This window comes from Chaetodon trifascialis, chromosome 12 (assembly GCF_039877785.1).
Source record: "Chaetodon trifascialis isolate fChaTrf1 chromosome 12, fChaTrf1.hap1, whole genome shotgun sequence".
Lineage (NCBI taxonomy): Eukaryota > Metazoa > Chordata > Actinopteri > Chaetodontiformes > Chaetodontidae > Chaetodon > Chaetodon trifascialis.
Window position 1 is genome coordinate 16,534,162 of NC_092067.1, and position 22,550 is coordinate 16,556,711.

At 42.2% G+C, this 22,550-nt stretch overlaps 4 protein-coding genes across 6 annotated transcripts in view; all 4 read right to left on the reverse strand.

Annotated features, from left to right (window-relative positions):
- Positions 1-520: 520 nt before the first annotated feature.
- On the reverse strand, positions 521-4,274 carry tmem169b (transmembrane protein 169b). The gene is made up of 3 exons (XM_070975402.1): positions 4,137-4,274; positions 3,149-3,536; positions 521-2,805 (listed from the first exon to the last, which is right to left on the reverse strand). The coding sequence occupies exons 2-3, from the start codon at positions 3,420-3,422 to the stop codon at positions 2,171-2,173; spliced, it is 909 nt and encodes a 302-aa protein (XP_070831503.1). The 5' UTR covers positions 3,423-3,536; positions 4,137-4,274; the 3' UTR covers positions 521-2,170.
- Positions 4,275-8,194: 3,920 nt separating this feature from the next.
- On the reverse strand, positions 8,195-17,448 carry pfkla (phosphofructokinase, liver a). 2 transcript variants are annotated; one of them, XM_070975395.1, is made up of 22 exons: positions 17,194-17,448; positions 16,192-16,265; positions 15,985-16,062; positions 14,857-15,046; positions 14,437-14,602; positions 13,735-13,779; positions 13,534-13,642; positions 12,580-12,675; positions 12,231-12,323; positions 11,881-12,006; positions 11,727-11,791; positions 11,578-11,641; positions 11,321-11,467; positions 11,139-11,209; positions 10,876-10,963; positions 10,607-10,759; positions 10,012-10,176; positions 9,860-9,921; positions 9,638-9,749; positions 9,388-9,487; positions 9,195-9,300; positions 8,195-9,114 (listed from the first exon to the last, which is right to left on the reverse strand). In XM_070975395.1, the coding sequence occupies exons 1-22, from the start codon at positions 17,276-17,278 to the stop codon at positions 8,967-8,969; spliced, it is 2,343 nt and encodes a 780-aa protein (XP_070831496.1). In that variant the 5' UTR covers positions 17,279-17,448; the 3' UTR covers positions 8,195-8,966. The 2 variants fall into 2 exon arrangements, with proteins under 2 accessions (XP_070831496.1, XP_070831497.1); XM_070975396.1 differs by lacking the exons at positions 15,985-16,062; positions 16,192-16,265; positions 17,194-17,448 and adding an exon at positions 15,651-15,720.
- Positions 17,449-18,210: 762 nt separating this feature from the next.
- Positions 18,211-22,550, reverse strand: part of map3k13 (mitogen-activated protein kinase kinase kinase 13) — a 31,283-nt gene continuing 26,943 nt past the window's right edge. Inside the window, exons 13-15 of one of the 2 annotated variants that reach the window (XM_070975393.1) lie at positions 22,394-22,464; positions 21,874-22,165; positions 18,211-21,692 (exon numbers count right to left, since the gene is read on the reverse strand). In XM_070975393.1, the coding sequence (XP_070831494.1) occupies positions 21,591-21,692; positions 21,874-22,165; positions 22,394-22,464 (465 nt within the window). In that variant the 3' untranslated portion in view covers positions 18,211-21,590. The remainder of the gene's footprint in view (positions 21,693-21,873; positions 22,166-22,393; positions 22,465-22,550) is intronic. The other variant, XM_070975394.1, reaches the window with a different exon arrangement.
- sacs2 (sacsin molecular chaperone 2) overlaps positions 20,983-22,550 on the reverse strand; it is a 199,074-nt gene continuing 197,506 nt past the window's right edge. The window contains exon 9 of the mRNA XM_070975392.1: positions 20,983-20,992. Coding sequence (XP_070831493.1) covers positions 20,990-20,992 — 3 coding nt within the window. The 3' untranslated portion in view covers positions 20,983-20,989. The remainder of the gene's footprint in view (positions 20,993-22,550) is intronic.

A 22,550-nucleotide genomic window follows, 5' to 3' on the forward strand; every position in this document is an offset into this window, starting at 1 on the left:
CAGTCACCCCAGAGAAAGCCAGAGCCACTCCCACCAAACTGTAAAATGTTTTATTGGATTTTTCATCTATTGATCTGTTTAATTTCAAACGTTTAATTGCCCTAAATAAAGGCCCAGATGCTCTCCACACTGCTAGGAGTAAAATTCTTAGGAGAAAATTGTAAAAAAACAAAAAAAAACAACCAAACCTGAAGAATTTCCTGAGGAATTACTAAGGAATGATTTAACTTTAAATTATTTGAATAAACTGGAGAGAAAAGCCAGTACAAGTTGGTAAATAGGCTCTGTGTCGAGGGACATATGGATTTCCTTCACCAAGTACCCAAAGCACCATGGGGTGCTAATAATCAGATCTCAAAGCACCCAAACCCCAGACAGCCATCTACATCAATGCGTACCATGCAGAAATATATGCTGATTTATATTCCTGAGGGTTATTAGAAACCACACAGAAAACAGTGACTGAAAACAAGACGCTCTTTTCTCTTCCTCAGTGTATAAAATTAGCACAGTTGCGATGTAATGACATAACACTTTATTTCATCTGTGTAATTCTTCACTTTGAATTCTGCAGTTTCACAACATGTAAAGTGGCATACAGTCCCACTCCATTAACATTGAACTTTTCTTGTATGAAATTAAAAGTGAACATGTCACCCAGCCAGGTTTAATCATAAACACCTGAATCACAAAATATGTAAACCATATGATCTACTTAAACTCCATCCACTGTGTATTTCACTCAGTCTGTTTGCAACACCTTTGTCTGAAAGTGCCAGAGTGTATATAACACCTAGCTACAACAATTTCAGGAAGTGTACTAGACTTAAATATTGAAAATAAATTAATTCAATATAAAAACTATGACTGTATGGAAATTTAACAGGAATTTTAGGTGGAGAACTTCAGTTTACTCTTGTATGGACCACAATTGTGAAGACAACACAAGTAGTTTAAGGTCACAAACATCTGTGTTGGTGGTGTCTTAATTATATAAAAACATGACTGAAAAAACAAGTTCACCAAAGAAATGTTGGATTTGTCAGCGTGTCCTGACTATGGCTTTAAATCACGGCTGGTTTAACCTGCTAAGGGGCCCTGGGGCGAAAATGAGCAAAAACTATCAACATCAATGAGCCACACGGCTGCACTGGAGACAAGTTCCCTCTCATTACCACACACACACACACACACACACACACACACACACACACACACACACACACACACACACACACACATACTGTAGTTTGAGTCAATCCCACATACATCATCCTGCTGCTGAAAACACTCACTACAGCATCATGCATATTAGTCCACAACTGAAAATAGTCCCAACAAATGTACCATTTACTCCAGGTTGACTAACATTTGCTTAAAATGACAGAACCCAGCTATTTTAGGACAGCTATGCACCTCTCTTAAAACATTAACCATATATCTGTGGCCTTTTATGAAAGATTTATGTTGTCAGAGATGGAGTAACAATTGTTGGTTTTGATCTTTTCAAGTGATCTGTGGACACAGAAACCCTTCACAAGACGTTGCCATTCTTAAGGTGATATATGTTTGTCAGTATTGTGCTCATATCCTACTGGATTATCTTCTCAGCAATGCAACTGTTGATACAAATGTGAACACTTGACAGACACTATTTCACAATATAGAAAATAATGTAAACTCCACTGTCCAGCCTTGTGTCAAATACAGCTTCACAGAGTGATTATGATCACACCACCGCTGTTCTTGATGTCAGTGTACAGCACAGTGATCCCATACATTTTAATTACAGATATTTACAGAGGAAGTGAAACTTAGTTTAATTTTCAAGCCTCTAACAATGCATGAGTGTCCACAACCAGTTAATCTAAACTTTACTACGGGATGCACCGAGGCCTCCAAAAGGTCTTTGAGTAGGAGTCAGTGATTTGAGACCCTAAAAGTAAAAAATGACAAACATGCTCAGAGATATCATCCATAGTGTTTTACAAAATTTGAAGTTGTAGTTCAGCATTTCAGCACATTTCAGGCAGTGTTTGATAAGTTGTCATTAACAGAAAGTATCATGGAACAGATTTGTATACTTTCCTGTGACCGAGTTGTACTCTCTGGCGCATAGTTGTCATTTGTCGACAACAACATGTGCCTCGGACCTCGGTGTCCCCCCACTTCACACTGATGATGTCTGGGCGAGTTCACTGGGGGCCTTGCTCTGCAGAGTGCTGGAAACGGTATCAGAGTCAAGCAGCTCTACTATGCTATAGGGGGAGCAGTCCTCCAGTCCCAGCTTCCCACAGGCCCAGCCACAGAAGCCTTTCTCCAGGTCTCTCACAGCCATCCACCACTCGCTGAAGGCCCAGGACACCTGCACCACAGCGGAGTAGAGAGCCAGGGACAGCGCCATGGGCATGATGAGCATGGGGTAGAAGATGATAAGGAAGGGGCAGATCGTAATCTTGTGCCAGAACGTCCGCTCCTCATTGTACACCAGGAAGACGTTGTACCAGGTGAGAGTGCCGTAGTAGAAGGAGGTGATGAAGGAGAGCAGGAAAACCACAGGGGCACAGGAGACGCTCCACAAGACGACATGGGGTCCCTGGCACACACCTAAGCTGCAGGTGCGTTTAGACCCCTCCCTCGCCTCACACTCTGCGTCAAGACGTTCCCTTGACTTGGCCAGATCTCTGAGTTCCTTCTCTGTCAAAGTGAGATGAATGTCCACCACCTGACCCTTCTTCTTTCCTCGGGTGATGGTGCCAGTGAGGGTCACGTAGCGGCTGTCTGGAGGAAGACTCCAGCCTCCTCCTGTTAAGAGATGACACGACATAAGACTTTTACCAATATGACACACAACAAGAAATAAGGTTTCCTTTCCCTATGCATATTCTTGTTTGGAGGCTCACAAAGAAAAAAGCAACCCTTAAATCAAATCCCTAATTTTTTGTCTATTGATCCTTAATGCAAAAATGTGATAAAGGTAATTTTTCCTTTTTTAATATTGCATCGTTTGCATGGTCCCATACTGATGACTAAACCTGGAATCCTTCTTTAGTTCACATGACTGAAGTGGTAAACTGAGACATTTCCTCCAGTAATCATAACTGACATGTGGCTTCACAATTTTAACAGAATCTGACACTCGTCTCACCTTCGCCTGTAGGTGTGCAGAGGAATTTAGCTCCCTCCTCTGTGCTCCTCTCAGCCCCCTCCTCACCACCTTGGTCCTCTCCAGGCGCCCTCTCCATTTCCGATCGGTAGACAATAATGGACTCTGGACGCGGGTCTTTCTTCTTCCTCCTCTTCCTCCTTATGGAGGGCCCCACCTCTCCATCATCTACATGGTTCCCTGATATATCTGATCTTAAGGAGATCATCTGGGGGCTGCCTTCTCCTTCAGTTTGTTGCTCCTCAACCTGAGCCATGCTCTCACCTGATCCACAAACTCTTGGACTGTTTCGATTGGTTATGTGTGGAGCCTAATGGTGAAGTCCTGAGCAGCACAAACCATGTCCACCCATGGTTTTAGTGTTTTAAATCTAAGAGAGATTGAAAGTGATAAACACACACACACACAAAAACAGAGAAAGAGTGTCATTAAGAGGCAACTTTGTTTTTTTTAGCCACATTAATGTAATCCTCTGTGTAGAGTGATCCTGGCCTAGATTCTGCATAGACGGTTTTTCTGTGACGATGAATGATAAAAATCTACCCAATGTCACATTATCATTGATCTGATGGCATTAGGCATTAGGAACAGACAGAGACAAAATCGTTCAAGATAGATCACAAACAAAGCGTGATAGATCAGCTCAGAAAAAGGGGGGGGGGCGCCTCTCTTGCATGACAGCGGAACGATCCTCTCAGTGGATATGCTGCGTGCTCAGTTTATTACCACCATCCTTTCCATTTTACAGACATAATGACAGAAAAACTGCACAATTCATAGACAGATTGTGGCGATTTTCCAATAGAATGCATGATATGATAAGAGGAGTGCAATCAACAATGCAACCCCTTCTTCACACAGCTGATCCCCTCCCATTTAAATCCCACCCATGTCCGCTCTTTTGTCTGCAGACGCCAGCCGGCGAACAACATGCACTCTAACTAGAACTGCAACTGGAATTCAGTCTTACCTTTAATAGGTTGGACGAGGACGTAGATATACTATACCGTGTGAGGATAAATCACTGAATTTGGCTGGGCCCACACATCACAGCGCTGTGTTTGTGCCGATACAGATGCGCTACGCAAGATGATTTCTAGAATAGCACAAAGCCCGCCCCTCTAACCTCTGTCACACCAATCCTGAGCCACTAATGAGGCCAGCGGCAGTCACGTGAACATGAAGCGAAGGCTCCACCAATGTCCATTAAAAGCACATCTGTCAGACTGGGACATGGGACTGGAAGACTAACATGTCAACAACAATTCAAATACATACATCAAAATAAACTAGAAAATCATAAAATGAAGTGTTTATTTTTTTTTTTTACAGTATGAGCATGTACTCCCTCTGCTGAATATATGATGTGATATTTTACAGCCCTAAAAATTTACATGTATCACTATTTTTATGGACTATGTTTTGTATACGGTTACACAGATTAATAAAAGAAAACATTTATAAAATGTTGGTTGAATATCACCTGCTGTGATTAGCATAACTAGCTAACTGCGAGTATTTGCTATAAAGCTAGAAACGTTTATAGCAAAACGGACAAAGCTAACTAAACTAATATCAGTTTGACTGAAATAAATAGGCTTCATAAACAGAGCATCCAAGTGAAATTTAAGAGTTAACCCTCACCCTCGTCTGTCTTCATTAAAATAATAAATGACAACAATAATACCTTGTCCTTCCAACCAATACGGACCAACACAGGACCATTACCGCTGTTTTATGTTGAGCAGGCGTTCGTTTGTCTCCTGATGCCTGAACCGTTGAAAACCGACAGCGTGTGCGCTTGATGGTTGAATCGGCTAAAGACGGTAATGTTAGGCTGGTGTAAAAATGAACGACCAATATTCATTTAATAATTTCGACGGCCTCCTCTTGCAGTTTGGTGAGTTCAATTATTAAGTTTATAGTAAGTTTTTAGTTGTAGTTTTGTTGTCACTCGACGTTTGCTTGGCTTGTAATGTTAAGTTTTTACTAATAACATACGTCATTAACCAGCCAGCTAGCTAGCTAGTTTTGATGTTAGCTAACTAACCAATCTTAAACTTGATCAGGTGAGGCGATAATCACACTTATACTAATAACAATATATAAAAGCTAATAGTTATTTTCAGATAAGATAACTGTTGTTTGTATTTTGCAGCTCTTCAGATTCGGGAGCTTTCCCAAAAGAAGAATGAAATCAACCAACAAATTAAAGGTATGTCTAACAGTTAGCTAGACAGGCAGGTATGACAGACGGCCTAACAGGCAAACAGTTTACCCTGATTTTTATGGTGACATGGTGTCCACCAAGTGTCCACATTTGTGTCAACAGTTTACAGGGCCGACATTGCTGAGAGGAGGTCTTATATTGAAACAATCCACAGAAATACCAAAAAACTCGAGGAAGAAATCAGGCTGAAGCAGAGCACCGTTACACATAATAAAGCTAATGCAAAAAGGTATGATGAACAGGTAACACACCGGCCTTACCACAATGAATCAAATCTTCCATGTAACTTAACATAAGCAGTGGAGTCCAACGTGGATATTCACACCTTAATGCTTGTCATGTAACTTTAGCATGAAGGCGACTAACGGCCTGCTTCATCAGTATGAGCAGACACTGAAAGAAGAACTGGAGAGCAGAAATGCCAGCTACAACCATGACATGTGGGTTCACTTAGCTGTGGTTAACTGTGTTTCATACATTTTCAAATAAGCAAAGCTGATGTTTTTCCCTCATTTGTAACCAGGGAAGTCTACAAAGAGAGAATTGCCAGCTACTGGAAGATATTTCAGACCCAGAAAGAGTATTATTGCCAGAGTCCTCCTGCTCAAAAGCTCCTCAGGCTGCAGGCAGAAAAAGAGGAGATTGAGTCTCGGATCAACGCTTGTGATGCTCAAATAGCAATGAAACAGAAGGAGCTGGACTGTCTCACTGGTGATACACTTTTCATATCACCACAGCTTGCTCTGGTAGAACTGAAGTATTTACAGTATTTATACTATTAATTTAATCTCTGTCTGACCAGGTCCAACAGTCAATTGTTCTTCCACTGAGAAACTACCAGACCGGTATCTTTCAGTGAATCTTATAGATAACAAAGAATTATGACCCATAGCTCCAGCAAAGCTCACTTTTCTCTGATTGAGTCCACCCTTCTTCCTAGTGTGTCTGGCCAGCAGTCCATAGCAGAACCAGAGGAAAAATTAGATCCTCACACAGTGGAGGACAGCGATTCTTCCATTGACATCTCCTCTCCTCATCTCAACCAGACAAAGGTACTCTGATGCATCAGTCGGTACTAATGGAATTGTAAAGCTGATGAAATTCTAGCAATCATTCAGTGAAACGTAGAAGTTGAAGCTGGCGCTGTTATAACCACTTTGATAAGCCTGAACAGATCTCGCAGAATGGTCACGCAGCTTCTGTCGAGGCAAATGCTGAAGAAATTTGTGAGGAAAATGAGGGCCAGGATACAGCAACCTGCAGCCCTCCCCCAGAAGAAGGCAGCAATAGGCTGTGGTCATGTCAGCAGTTGGATGGTAAGAAGAGGAAAGTCTGATATGTACAGTATTTCAGTTAACGCCAGCACTTTACAGACTATAGCACTCTACTTTTTCATATTTGGATGTTTATACTTCAAACCTAATCAGGGGAATATTTATTTCCTCAGAACAAATATGGCAAGATGTGATGCACACTGAAGAGAAGGACCAGGAAACTGGGCCACAGGACCAGGTCTTTGTAATGTTTGTCTACCATACCAAAACTGACCTTAAAATGGACATTTTTCCTACTTTACCTTTAATTTCGTAATGTAATGTGTTTCCTGTATGGGAACAGCAGTCCAATGTATCAGACGCAGAGGAAGCAGAGGAGCAGGAGGAGATGGAGGAAAGAGGAGCTCCAGCACAAGAGCAGACGCCAGGCAAAGAGGACACCGAGGGACTGACTGCTTTTCCTCAGTCATCACTGCAAGAAACTAATCCTCAGTCTTCCCCAGCAACAGTGAAAGCTGCGCCTTCAACCCCAGTGTTGCCATTTAAGTAAAGTCTCATCTGAGTTCGCCAACACTTTGAATCACTGTCAAAACAGCTTCTGAGAACTATGTTTTCATGTTCCACGTTTCAGCTTTAGTCCGAGTGGCTCCCCACATCAAGGGACCTCCAAATCTCCAGCTTTCCCGTTCTCTCTGAACTCTGATCCCAGCACACCGGGCTTCTCTGGATTTAGATTTGACGTGGGCTCAACACAGGATGAGGTGAGGTGTGAGCAAAAGGAGTGCATGATTTGATAGACATCACAGTTTTTGGTTTTGGATTTACCTCCAAGTTCCCTTACAGGACTCATCTTTCGCTTTTACCGGCTCTTTTTTCAACGAGAAGGTAGCACCTTCTTATTGTAACTCCTCTTCACCTCTAATACACACAGTATGATTAGAATAAAAACATCAAACTGTGCTCATCTCTTTGCAGAAAACCACAGAATCAAAGTCTCCTAGCTGTAAGTATCAAATCAGATCTGTTTGCGTGATGTTTGTTACCTGCATTGGACTGTAGGTATGTGTATGATTTTGCAGGCCCTGAATTCTTGTTTGGCCAACCAGAGCAAAGTGAAGACTTCCAGTTTGCCTTCACCTCTAAGAGCCCTCACACACCTAACAAAGATGACTCTGGGGATGATTTCCCATTTTCATTCAACTTTTGAGTGTTACGAGTAAAACATCCTAAGTGCTATATAAGACCAGCACAGTTCATTATTCTTTGCATCAGTAATGTTTTCATAGTGGGTTAATGACAAATACCTTAGGTACAAGTTCATAGTTTACTACAATTATAAAACTTAGCAAAATGTTTGCCATGCAGGACTTTTCTAACAGTTTTTCCGTTTTTGTTCTGTTAAATGTTGATATGCATTTATCTGTTTAACTTAATATCATCTGTCAAACGCTATTCAGTATACAATGAACATCTTTCTAATATTATCACTAACTACAGTTTTACTATCCAAATAATACACAACATATGTTCATATTTCTTTACTGACTTCTCTTGTAAGTGCAGTAGTTGTGAAGTTTATTTCACAGTGTGATGAGCAGTGTGTTGATTTGCATTCAGTTTGCGTCAGTTAATGACAGAAGTGATGTTTCAGTCCTATGCAGTGTATTAATAAAAGGAAAATAACATCTGACTGGTCCCATGAATCACATTTTGACATTAAGTGTATCAGAAGAGTACAAATTATAGAGTGGCTCCACAGCTTCAGAAGCTCTTAGCTAATGAAATGTTAGAAAATGCATACACACACTTTTTACTTTGCGTAAGGTTCATGATCAGATTATTTCTGGCTGAGTATTTGTCTTAGAGAAGTTCATATTTCTCCTGCATGATTTTGCAGGAAGTACTGTAAACCAGTCATATCACACCACATACAATCTGCTTCATATACTGTATCCATTAGTAAATTAATAAAGTTATAGTTTCATGGCACACCTGGTTGCCTTTTTAGGGCAGTGATTCGACTATACAAAGGCTCACTTGGTACAAGGAATAGCGAAACCTGATCTGTATTGAATGCATTTCAATATATGACTGCTGGAAGTACATTTTTACATAAGTATACTGTAGTGACTACGACACTGACAACACACAGACCAGTGCTGGCTTCAGTATTCCGGCTCTGCATGCATGAATAGCAGCAGAGTGAAACCAGTTCTTAAACTATGTAGTCTGTGTAGGAACAAAGGATGGACAGATAAGGGTTAAAAAGTGCAGAGAATATACTGTTCAAGAGATCCTAGAACCCAGAGTCGATGCTGATGGAGCGTCGAGTCACGTGTTCAATCTCTCCTGGGACGTATTCGCAGAAGCTGGTTTGATACTTGGCCAACATTTTTAGCATCGGCCGAAGTGTAAACCACCACTGGACCTTGGGCATCCGGTGCCTAACAGAAGGACATAATTCACATATTAAGACTGATCAATAATGAACGCTTGTTATTTGACAAAAACTGAATTTACTTACTCAAAATCAGTCACAGCCTTCAGTTCAGCGACGGGGCTGAATGAGACGACCTTCCTGTTGAGGCCGAGCACACATGCTGTATCTGGTGAGTTGGCGAACACGCGCTCTGGTGGGAAAAAGGGGTGTGATCAAAATGTCATGTTTTGGGTTTCTGAGCAATTTAACTAACTATGACTTCATACATTAACTCTACCTTGCCGGAAGTTTTCAGTCAATCTCGCTGAAATCCACTGGATGGCCCTCACACCCAACTTTGTGCCAAAATTTCTATCAAACGGAGAGGGTGCCCCTCCCTAGAGCACAAACACACAACTACGTATAAATATGTTGCACAATGCTTCACAGTATATAAGTGTCATTTTAAATCATCTCTCACTGATATCATTTGTAAGTTGCTACGCTCTTCTGCCAGAGTCGATGGATCTAATATGGTGGCTCCGTACCTGCTGAAGGTGTCCCAACACATTGATTCTGCAGTCAAAGATGCCCTTCCCCTCTGATGAATACAGCTTATGGATGAAATCTGTAGTGTAGTTTTCATGGCATTTTTCATTCCTGTTTTGACAGAGCAGATCACATGATGGCAAAAAAAAACATTGACGCAACATAAACAAAAGTCTCTGCATGGATGTTTGAATTCATGGAGGTGTTCGGGGGTTATGTACCTCAGCACAAGACCCCGCTGGATGTCCTTCTTCATCTTTTCAGTCAAATGCTCCACATTGGTCTGTGAAAAGGCCACATAGTTAAACAGACAGACAGCTGTGAACAATAGAGACAGAAGAACAAAAAACAGCAGGTTTGTTTTTGGTCATACCTTCAGGTCGTGGATGTTGAAGGGGTCTTCAAAGATATAGGCTGCGTCAGCACCCACAGCTATACCAGTGCAGGTCGCCAGATAGCCACAGAATCCGCCCATAGTCTCCACCACAAACACTCGCCTCTTGGTCCCAGTGGCAGACTGTTTTATCGTGTCACAACCCTGAAGCAGAAATCGAAATGGCAGCGTGCAAGGATACGGTGGTAATTGAAGACACGGTCAACAGTGCAGGTCTTGAGGTGGAGAAAGGGTCAGCTTCAACTTAATCCTAATTAACCCTCATCTACACCGTAGTGTGTACAGACAAAGCCGGTGTGGTGTGCCTTTTCCAGGTGTGGTGCTTCATATAAAAGCACGAGTGAACTAGTGCTGCCTGTCTCTATCTACTTCTTCTCAAAGTTTAAAGACAAAAACTAAAGCTCTAAACACTCACTGTAACCCATGTTTTGACTAAGACTGAAGAGTTCAAAGTGTATCTTCGTAATACGACAGCTTATACGAGATGTGATGTTTTCTGGCTTGGTTCAGTCTTTATTCATGTTAATCCTGAAACATCAAAGTCACAGTTAATTTGCCATCTGCTCAGCATTACCACCATGGCAGCATTGACAGCCGTGTCTGCTCCCAGGCTGAAGTCAGTTCCAGGGACGTTGTTGCTGATGGTAGCAGGGATTACACACATGGGGATGCAGAGCTCATCATAGCGACTCCGGGCTTCAAACAGCTGCAGCACACCTTCGTACCCCTTTGAAAGTCACCAAGAGGTAGATTGAAAACCTCTTTGATGTAACACTGACACTGTAAATTAATATACAAGTAATTCAGCTCTGGTTCTTTGAAGGGTTGAGTCTTATTCTCTACCTCAAACCCTCCAATTACAAGCAGAGCTGAGATGTTGAACTTGGCGATGGTTTCCACAATCTTCTCCATGTGATTGTTTGGGAGAGTTCTGAAATAAGACATGAAACAGAGACTGAAAATCACTCAATGAAGCACTCCAGCAATTTTACATGTCAAAGACAATTTTCTGTCCACTGGGAGTGTTACACAGCCTGTGAGAGCAGTGAGATAATCTCATGTGGCTCTGGAGGAAGTTTTGTCAACCAAAGTGTGCTGTTGCTCACCGTTTTGTCCCCAGCAGTGAGCCCCCTTGGCCCGTCCATCCCGCCACAGCGTGCCATTCCATCTCAATAACCTGCAGACAGACAGGCATCAGTATTGAACAGTTTCTTCTCACTCTCACACAGGTTACGTGTTGCTGAAATCTACTGCGGTGCGGTGAAGATGAGGATGTAGATGCTCTCACCGCCCCTCTGGCGAGTCCTTGAAAGCCGTCGTGAACAGCATAGACCTTGTGTCCATGAGCGATCGCTACCCTCACAGCAGACCTCACCGCTGCGTTCATCCCCGCGGCCGGAGCTCCAACGTTCAGAATAGCCACAGAGAAATTGCTCTGAGGGAGAATACAAGTCAGACATTAATAAGTACATAAGTTTGACTTTTGGGATTCTTTTATACGAGTTAAGGCAAATACTGGATGTGTGTGCATGCGTGTGTGCTCACCTTAGACTGGGCCGGCTTCTGGAAGGCAAGAAGCTTGTAGATGTTCCAGTTGTTCTCAAAACTCCTGCAAGAAAATCACTATTTATAGCTTGATCTTGTTTGTTATTTGCACAGAAATCAAAACAAACAACATTAACACTGGCTCTCACCCTCCACGCAGTTTAACAGCCTCATCAAACCTCTTCTCATTCATGGCCATCTGCACCAGTTTAGTCTGTGAATAATGGCGCAGTCAAAAAATACAGCAGTCTCCCACTGTCTGTGAGTATGTCCATTAAAACCAATTAAAAAAGAGCCACTCACCATCTCCACGCACTCCATGAGAGGCAGACGAACAGCATGGTTACCCGACAGGCCGATGGCACAGGCTGGGGTTTCAGGAGAGGCCTCCATTAGGGCTATCACTGCCTCCACACCCAACTTAGTGCTCTGGAAACACAATCAATTCGTTCAATTTATCAATAACGAATGCTGGAGAGTACCACCTTATTAGGTGCAGAAGCCAGTCAATCAGCAACAAGTATTTGTTTGGCAGTTTAAATTTGCAATTCCATGTTTAAACTATTGCTGAAACAGACCTCAACATTTCATTTGTGTGTCCCAGTTGCATCTCTGCAGTATACAATGAAAAAATTCAGTGTTGATGGACTCACCAGTATTCTGTCAAACGCTGAGGGAATTCCTCCTCGCTGAACATGGCCGAGTACTGTCACTCTGGTGTCATAACCCAGCCTCTTTATCACCAGCTTCAAACACATAGGCATGATATCATTTCAGCACATTATGGGTTTGTCATATAGCAGGTATACACAACTGAGAGACTAACAAACAAGATCTTTTCCTTGATGTGTACCTCCTGTTTTACATCATCAACAAAACTGGCACAAACATCACAATGCACGGCCTGCTGAGTAAATGTCTATCCTTCATTTAAACACTGATATGAATCAGTGAGTACAAACAGCCATCTATCCTACCTGGTCCTTAAATCTTTAAACGTACCTCTTTCACGTAAGTTGTGGAGATGGGTTTGCCATTCCTGTCGATGGCTCCTTCTGCGATGATTATAATGTTGAGTCTTGACCCACTGATGCGGCTCTGGAGGTAAACAGGTAGATATATAAAAGCCAGTTAGTCAGTGAGCACAATCCTGCTCCTGAGTACTATGTCTTAAGCTTTAATCAAATCTAATATTTTAATCAATTCAGCCTCCTTTGTTCCTGAAATGCCTGTGGGCCAAAGAGCAGGTCTACATGAACTCTCCTGTGAATACACATACAGTATGTACTCCATGTGCCCAATAGTCCCCTTGAGGGGTGATAAGTGAGGATGCCATCCCCCTTGTTAACCTGCCATCCCTCCTCTCCATCCCCTGCTAGCAGAGAGAGAGTGCAGAGGCAGAGCGGGTGTTTAGTTGAATATGTTAGTCTAGTCTGCCTGACCTTTTGATCCTTTGTCTGACGGTTTGTCCAAGTTAGAATCTCGGTGCCTGACCATGGCTCTGAAATATCAGTAGACTAACTGCTGCATATTGATAAATCCATGCTGCTGTCCGTGGTGCTGAAGTAACAGATTTGTACTTCATTTGTACCCTTCTGTTAGTTTCATCTTGGATCTATCATATTTTCTAAACCATAAATACTCAATTCTAGCCTATAATCTCAATAGATTAGTGTCACCTTCATGATCACAGTGAGCAAGTGTGTAGTCGCACAAGAGCGACAGAGTCAAAGAGACACACTGCTGCCTGTAGTATTCCTATAATCTTTCTATGATCATTCAGTAGCATTTGTGCTGCCGAAAATACACACCAAGGCCAAGCCACCTCTGTGACAAAGTATTTTAGTGGAGACGCGACTTCAGGATAAGTGTTGGGACCATCCCACCTGCACAAAATTAACAAATCACCTGCTGTTATTCCTTAGGGCAAACACACAGTCTAGTTTTGTGTCTCACCGCTTCTAGACGGGAGCACATGCGGTCCTCCCAGCCATCCTGAGGAGGAGCCTCTGGAATGAAGAGCCAGTCTGCCCCAGATGCCAGCGCTGACACCAAGGCCAGATATCTAGAGTAACAGCACAGAGTAACAGCACAATAATTTGCTTTATGCAGTGGCAGCCCATAAAGGATAGCAAACTGGGTCAGAGTGTTACTCACCCACAGTGTCGCCCCATGACTTCCAGAACGAAAGTGCGCTGGTGGCTGTAGGAGGTAAACAACATTTATATTGAAACAAGCGAACAAACACTAGCAGAGTATTTTCAGATTGCTCCAACATGCCGAGATCCGAGGGGGCGAGTCTGGGCAGGATCACAGAAATCATGCCAGAAGGCCTTGTTTTGTCAGAACTCAACTCCCCCACTGGGTTATAACAAAACCTGGCTTATATGATTGCATTCCATTAACAATAAGTCATCACATTATACATGTATAAATACACATCAAGATAAATGGGATTACAGGGCTCCAGCTGACTGTTACTTTCAATGCAATCCATAATTTTTCTATAAATAAATAAAATATGACCATAATCATGTCTCTGAGCCCAAGGTGACATCTTCAAATTGTATGTTTTGTCCAAACACAGTCCAAACCCCAGAAAGAAAAAACAGCAAATCCTCACATTAAAGGAGCTGGAACCAAAGAGTGTTTTCCATTGCAGCTGTAGTCTGATGCAAATATATCTATCTACATTTTCTCCATTAAAGTAGCACTGCGTTTCTGTTTTATCTCCATATTGGCTAACATATTTAGAAAGAATTAACAAACAAATGACAAATCACTTTTGTCAGTGACCTCATGATCACTGCTTTGATGAAACACCAGCTGCTTCAGCACCGCAGCTGTTCAGTGTCTGACCTTTGTGCAGTGGTCATGATAGCATCAATTATCTCCATGATGCGGTGAAGCGCTGAGTCAGCTCCGATGGTCATGTCAGTGCCGCAGAAGTCGTTGTCGATGGAACCCACGAGCCCCACGATGTTCAGGTGGTTGTGCTGCTTGGCCAGACTGTCTGTGATGCTTCCTGAAGTGGCACACATGCATGCACATTGTTGTAGGAGCTTACTATTAAATACACCACAGCAATAAAATAATCAGTATACTACTACAGAGGGAGAATGAATCATAAATCTGAGAGGACTGACACAAAAGCCCACATCCTGGCCAATAAAATGATACCTTAAAAAAGTATTTCACCATAGGATACCCTATTCGTCCCGACAGCCAGTATGAGTTCATAATGATGGCAAACTGCATTTTAAAGTTCAGTGACCTTACCTTTCTGTACGAGCTCAGCCAGCAGACTGCTCCACTCGCTGCGAAAGATGTTGGCTCCTGTGAGGCTGCCATCTCCACCACACACACACAAGTTGGTGATGCGTTTCTTCACTAAGTTGAGGGCGGCGGCGAGCCTTCCCTCGCGAGTTGTGAAGGCCTTACACCGGGCGCTGCCTATCACAGTCCCACCCTGCGGTCATATGAGGAGTCACAAACCAAATCAGGACATTGCGGTCTGTCAATGAATAATGTCATGCTCAGTGAGAGAGACATTTCTTTTTGCTCTGGCATCAGGAACCAGGACCCAAACACAAGCAGTCACTCGAGACATATCTGTGATACACTCTGATGCCAAATGTGAGCTACAATCTAACTCCTATACAGCAGTGTCACAAGGTCAATCTAAGGGGTCGTGAGATACTTATTAGAGTAAGATTGTTTTTTTTTATTGCTGAGATTTTTCCCTAAAAATTATTCAAATGCACAGCCTGAGGACAGAAAAATCACTATTTGTTTGAACTGCTCAAAACTCATAAGCAGGAATCCAGAGCTAAGGGCTGACCTGTAGACATTGCTTTGTATTAATTTTTGTATTAATTCATTTTAAGCAAAGTAGGTTAGGAACCAGCACTTAGAAAAAAAATAGCACATGCCCCTCAACACATTTCCTGCATAAATTTAAGACAACTAATGCAAAACAGGCAGTGGGACTGCTCACAATTGTCATCCGAATAGTGCAACTTGCTGCTTCTTGAACTGATAAGGTTTAGAGTACATGCAACAAGGCCCCTTACCAGGTTAAAACCAGTATTAGACAGGCAGGGGGAGAAGAGATGAGAGGAGATGGATGAAATAACAAAATTCCTATTAAATCCATAACAAAGAAAGAGAAAAGGAGATTTAAGACCAGAAAGAAACAACATAAATATTAAATTTTACAATAAGGCACAACTAAGTTACAATAGGCCCTTTTCACAGAAGATATTCTGACATGTGACAGTCAGGAAAAGCAGAGGTGTAAGTAATAAAATTAATGTACTTTCCTAGAATGACAAGTCAAAATGTCTGCTATGAAAAATGCCTATTATACGTTCCTTTACTAGTAGTGACAATACTATTTTAACCTACTTGTTGGATGATGTTGGTCACACTGTGCCAGTGTGCCAGTTTGATGTTGTCTCCCCCATCCACCAGGCCTTGGTATCCCTGAGAAGAAACAGCATTTCCAAATTGCATGTTAATGACAAGAACAGAGTGGGTGCGTCAAGCGAGAATTAAGATCTAATTCATTGCGTCTGTTTAATAGCAACGTATTAATACAAACAGCTTGTTTACCTCATGAATAAGGTACACCTGGGCTCCTACATAGATGCCCATTCTGGTCACAGCTCGGACAGCAGCATTCATCCCTGGGTCGAGGACAGTTGCACAAATATTGGGAATGCAAATATTAGATTCACCTCTGCTCAGTCAGTCAGTACACACAAGCTGTTGCACCATAATGCTGCATGAGGAAATCACACATTGTCGAGGGATATGACTTCATTGTCTGTTATTGGGCAAAGGTGCCATCCGCTCTGTGGAGACACACCAATCACAGTCCTCGACAAGCAATTACATGAACAGACCCTGACACTGTATGAGTTATGTACTTGAGTAAAAGTGGAAATACCACAGTTTAGAAATACTCTTTTGCAAGTCAAGTGTTCAATATTTTACTTAAGTGCAAAAGTACTCCATCAAAATATTCTTGAAGTACCAAAAGCAAAAGCACTCATTATGCTGAATGGATGTCTCAGAATAATGTATTGCAGTAGATTATTGATTATAATAACTGATGCATTAATGTCTGTATCACTTTAAAGTTGCAGCTGGTGATGGTGGTGATCATTTTAATTAGCTTCACAGATTTATTGGGTTCAGTAAAGTCTATTTGTTCATTATAATTTGTATTATGAATCCCACTCTGAAACGTAATAAAAAGTACAACATTTGCGGTATAAAGTAGCCGGAAATGTAAATATACGTTAATACAAGCATCCCAAATTATACTTGAATAGAGTAATTGAGTGAATGTTACACTTTCAGCCATTTTGAGTAAGCCACGTACAATATAGGTACAGTATATGAAGGTACAGTATATATCCACGACCTTTGACCCCCTGCTAGCACGACCCAACTGTCAGTTTTATCTGTTAGCTAACGGAGCTATTCACTAAAACTATTGCTATTTCCTGCCAATGTTAACATGTACTGCTGAACACTAAATTAGTATCTACGTGTATTTACTGGCTGCTAACTGCAATTAAATGTTAATTTGGCTGACTTTAAAGTCACCTTGTGCATCTCCACCGCTGGTCAGGACTGCTATGGCCCGCCCCGCTCCCGTCATCTTCAGTTTCTCTAAGTCCATCGAAGTCATTTTGACACGCTCAGCTCGCAACAATGAAACTGAGCGAAAATGAAGAAATAATCGTCAGCTAGCAAAGAAAAGTGGCCGTTTGGGTGAAGGCGGACTGCTCCAGATGTCGCTTCCTTGTTTTCCGCAGGTTAAGCCTCAGCACACGTTCAGCATTGACACTTCTTCAGCTTGACTCCGCCCCTGTCCAAAGGAGAGGGGCACGCGGGGTGTAGAAGGATGAGCGTTTATTTTGTAATCTCGTACCGACCGGCAGACTACTGTTCCCTTATCGTCACGTGTCACAGCATAAACCCGCCTGCTCGCCGTGTCCTGAAGTTTATACAACAAGAAAGCTTAGCAACAGCTAACTGTAACTTATTTCATCAGATGTAAATGCGCAAACACTCATAGCAGAAGAAACTCCACCAACCAATTTTAACTTTATTTTTTCTTATTTCTAGAACTACCTGCAACGTATCTCTTGTAGAACTAGAGTTAAGGATGTGAATTCGTAAAATTGTAATTTATTTCAAGATGAAATATAGCTTTGCTCATTCCAAAGAATATCTGTGCGCCAGTATATACAGTAAAATAAGTATACACACTACACAGTATGTATACTAACGTAATAAAATAAAGTGTATATATATAGAATAAATGGATATACACAGAAAAGTAATGAATTTTGACGTCATTTTCACAAAGATGACTATTTTAAGGGGCAAAATAACTAAGGGCCTTTAACTAAGGCCTCAATTTTTATGGTGCCTAATTCAGTCATTTCTTACATTTTAAATTCTATAGCAGCTTGTGCACACTCAACCTGGCAAGTAATGTGAAAAATCTATTTCTCAGGAATTGATTGTATCGAGACGAGATATAAGGACATTGTCAATGAGATGGACATCACACACAATCTATGGTGTCACAGAAGAGTCAGACCACGGTGTGTTGGGTACAGTACATCAGCATTTATTCCATGCAGTTGTTGGCTCCAATTTTATTCTCCCAGATACCCATTGCACTGTACACTGGATAATACAGGAAACTGACAGGATTGGTTGATCGTAACGCCATTCAACAGGAAAGGGAGTTGGAAATGAGAGTAACAAAGAAACAGATGTTTGATACATGGGATGAGGTGACATGATGTCCACAGTTAGAGACAATTTCACAGAAATTCATATGTAAGCAACTGGTATTTTGATTAAAAATGAGAGGAAGGGATCTCTGCAGAAGTACAGAAATCGGCATCACACATGCCGTCAGGCTTAATGTCTCATTTACCCTGCTGTGACAGTCCACTGACTGGCTTTTGGTTGTACTAGAAGTGATTCCTTATAACCTATGTCAAGGTTAAAAACAACAACAACAAAAAAAAGCTTTAGGAACATTTAATATTGCAAATTACCGATGTTAAGTCTACTAAATCAATACTTAATCTGCAGTGATGATCTAAATGATGAATGGCCCCCTGCGGGGTCACAAAAAATGACATCAGATTCCTGTGATATGAAAATGCCTTTGTTCTGCCACAGAAATACTGTCCTCTTCCCACACCAATTCATTGTGCTTCCTTCAAATAATACTTCTCAGGAGAAATCATAGGTCATGACATGTCTAAAGCTGCCAGAAATTAAAAAGAATACAACACCTTACCAGTCATTCATAATAAATTAATTCAATAATCATGTAGGCCAGCTACAAAGAAAAAAAAAAGAATCAAAATTAAATTAAAACTTTACAACAATCATACTTCACAGGATATATGCCAGAAAGACAATGTTATGAACAGCTTGATCGGATTACCCAGCCATTACAATACACTAAGTTATTTCACATGTACGTAAACAGAGTGAAGAAGGTTGAAGGAGGCTCGAGGAAAGGCAGCAGCTGCTTTCAATACCAGGTGTAAGCCTTTCAAGCAAAAGGTAAATTATCCATCAGTACAGTTTGAGATTCACCTTCTGCTACTCAGCTCTAATGACTCACACCCTCCTGCAGTGTTCAATACTGATGTAACACATATTTCCTGCTCATTTTCAACCTTTCGGCTGGTCGTTGGTGGCAGAAGCTCGATGCTCTGTCAGAGCTGTGCGACGCGTTAAACAGAGAGAGGACAAAAACGGGCTACATTACATTTACAGATGTTTATATACAGGGGAAACTAACACTGAGATGAGGTTGTTGGAAACCCAGAGCAGCTTAATTGCTCTGTGGCCTTGTCTCTGGCTTATATTCCTAACTTAGAAGCTCAGCCGTCTGCATACACTTGAGCTGACATCTTGACATCATTATCTTTAAATTCAACCCTGGCTGGCTAATTTTCAACTGCGAAGCCATTAAAGATGACAAACACTCGAACAGAGATAAAAAATAAAGCTCTCACAGACGCAGTGTCCCATTTCAAAGACAGCAAGACAAAAAAGTAATATTGCTGGGGATGCTTCGATTTTTATGTTCATGGGAAATGTCAGATAAATTAGTTTGGGTAGAAAAGAGGAATTGAACCAGGACGTTTACATAACACAAGGAAAAGTAAATCATTGTAACTGTTGCCATCTAGTGGCTGCTGATATATTGCTCCTGCTGTCAATCGGCAACATAAAACCTGAGCATCAAATATCTGGAAAGGCAAGTTCACAAAAATGGGACAATTTAAAAATATAGCATCTATATTAAGCTGTTTGACACTTGCTGCTCTCCTCTGGCCACCTTGGTGTCTAGCCAGCTAGACGCCTCGGATCCTGAGCAAGCAACTTCATTCTCACCTGAGCGCCAACTTACATTATTGCTGTTTTACTCACCACAGCGCAGTTAAACGAAAAGCATTTTTTGGACATCGCTTCACTGACAGTATAAATTACCCTGCTAGAAAATTGTACATGGGAGACGCTGCACCTTGTGATTTCAAGAAATGGGACACTGCACCTGGATTGCAACTGAAACGCTCTACATCTCTACATAGCATTAATGTCCGTTACAGCAACAATGGGTTGAACATCAAGGCTATCTGCTTTTTTAATATTCCTGCATGGTCCATAATATGTGCCATTCAAAGGAGATTCCTACACTCAATAATTGGTCCAGTCCAGTTTCTCGCAGTCCTCGAACAATCCTGAGATGAGACTTGAAACTGTAATGTCTAATGGAGAGGAAAGGGCTTTTTGTTCTCTCTCACTCTCTCTCTTTCTCACACACACACACACACACACACACACACACACACACACACACACACACACACACACACACACACACACACACACACACACACACACACACACACACACACACAACTCCGGTCATGACATCTGATTGATGATGACAATGACAGTGGCGTGTCTTGGAGAAAGATGAGCCAGGTCACAGAGAAAGAGTCTCTTTTTTTTTTTTTTTTTTTTTTAAATCGTATCCTTAGCTGTCAGCTGTGTCTTCATCTCTGCTGCTCTGCTAGCTCATCCACTTCATGCAGTCTTCTGGCAGCTTTTGCATTCTGCGAGCTGCACAGGCATGCTAGGACAGTTCAGCGGGGATCCTGATGACTAGACACATGTGGTGGTTTTCTACGTAGGGAGGGAGTCCGGTCGCGAGGCAGGTTGTTCATGCTGGTGTTCACATGGTTTTCATGAGCTTCCTGTTCCCCAGTCGCCATGGTGGGGATGGGTGGAAGTGGGGGAGGCAGGGTAACTGGGGCTCTGCACTGTAAACTCATGATAAAGCAGGTCGGTCTTACTTTTACTTTTAGTAAATCCCTGTTGGTTGGGGATTTTGGTCTACAACAGTAAGATGCTGAGAGCAACATCAAATCCTAGTCTGCGTCAGTCTCCTGAGAGACCAACAATAGCAGTGATGTAACTCCATACTGCTAGCTGTCCGCCTCTGATACATCAGCCCCCCAACACATCCTCCTTCACATCATCATCATCTGCATCTTCATCTAATCTCAGTCTCTTCCCACCACAGTTAGCCCATGCTCAGTTTCAAAATGTCTTTTTTTTTCTCTGTTCAGATCAGAGAACATACAGAGGTCCTGAATTTTCCATCAAAACTCAGACAAAAATAAATTATGAATGTTACACTATCTACTGTACATTATCATTCAAAAGGGAATCCCTGCCATGGGTTGCCTGGATGCTGTGCTAGAGATGAGGGAGACTGGGTTTTATGAGGGGAAGGTTTGGGGCGGAGGGGGTTCTGGGAGAGACTGCATGGGGCTTTGCTATAGGGAGCTTTGTTTACAATGACGTCCTCTTATTGCTGTATTTTCTGCAGGGCAGAGTGGGACATGATGGCCTCCAGGCAAAAACAGAAGCAAGCCCCGGTCCGGGTTTCACCACGAGGATGGGGCCCCGACTTTGTTGTTTCTAATGGTGGCATCGGAGCACTCTGCTTCTGATGAATCACAGTCTGAGTCCCCAAACTGTAGCGGATTCTGAGAGAAAATTGAGAGACAGACAGAGAAACATCATTATGCAGTATAAGGGCAACGACTTTACAATATGAGTTTTATAATATGATCATCGATTTTTGTGATTAAAAATAAGGCCAACGTATTGAGCAAATCCATATTTCTGAGCTAGTCCAACGGGACTACACACATCCACAGCACTAACCTCGTAGCTATGCTCGTCGGAGCACAGTTTTCCCAGTGAGATCTGGGTCTTCACCCTGCGGACGGCGCACTCCTTGTCAGAGAGGCCGTCCGACTGGGTGGAGATGTCGATGGGGATGTCCGGTGTGTGCGACAGCAGCTCATCCAGGTGCTCCTCCTGACTGGCGCTCAGCCTCTCCAGGGGCCCGCTGTGGGAGTGGTCGCTGGTGTTTCCCTCCTCTCCGTCAGACACCGACAGGTTCTCTGAGCTGAAGGTGGAGTAGGACTGGAAGCTGCTCATACAGCGATGAGGTCTGTGAGGGAGCAGAGGAAGAATACAAGTTTCACCAAGCTGTTTCCTTTACGCCTGGTTCAGATCTGACTCGTTGCGTTTGAGATACGTCAGCACTGCAAACTAAAATGATTGTTTTGATGATGGTGTGGTGAATGCTCTGTAATTTTCTTTTGTTGCACCACATAATGAAACAGTGCACAACACAGTGGAAGTCAAGGTGGTAAACTTGATGACCAACTGTGTTTACCTCTGTCTCCTTGGAAATTCCACTTCACTATCAACCTCCCCTTCTTCCTCTTCAGATGATTCATCCCCACCCTGCAAGAGAAGCAGTTACAGTTGTTAATCCATTATCTTTCACAGTTTCCTTCACACAAACACATACCACACACTCACTGATGTCT

What these genes read in the sequence shown, in the direction of transcription:
- tmem169b (XM_070975402.1), bottom strand. Translation starts at nt 3,422, where the DNA reads ATGGCTCAGGTTGAGGAGCAACAAACTGAAGGAGAAGGCAGCCCCCAG. An exon ending in CTGCACACCTACAGGCGAAG is followed by an intron (nt 2,806 to 3,148) that starts GTGAGACGAGTG and finishes ATCTCTTAACAG; the next exon opens with GAGGAGGCTGGAGTCTTCCT.
- pfkla (XM_070975395.1), bottom strand. Translation starts at nt 17,278, where the DNA reads ATGACTTCGATGGACTTAGAGAAACTGAAGATGACGGGAGCGGGGCGG. An exon ending in GGCTGAGCTCGTACAGAAAG is followed by an intron (nt 14,603 to 14,856) that starts GTAAGGTCACTG and finishes GTGCCACTTCAG; the next exon opens with GAAGCATCACAGACAGTCTG. An exon ending in TGTGCTCCCGTCTAGAAGCG is followed by an intron (nt 12,676 to 13,533) that starts GTGAGACACAAA and finishes GTTTACCTCCAG; the next exon opens with AGCCGCATCAGTGGGTCAAG.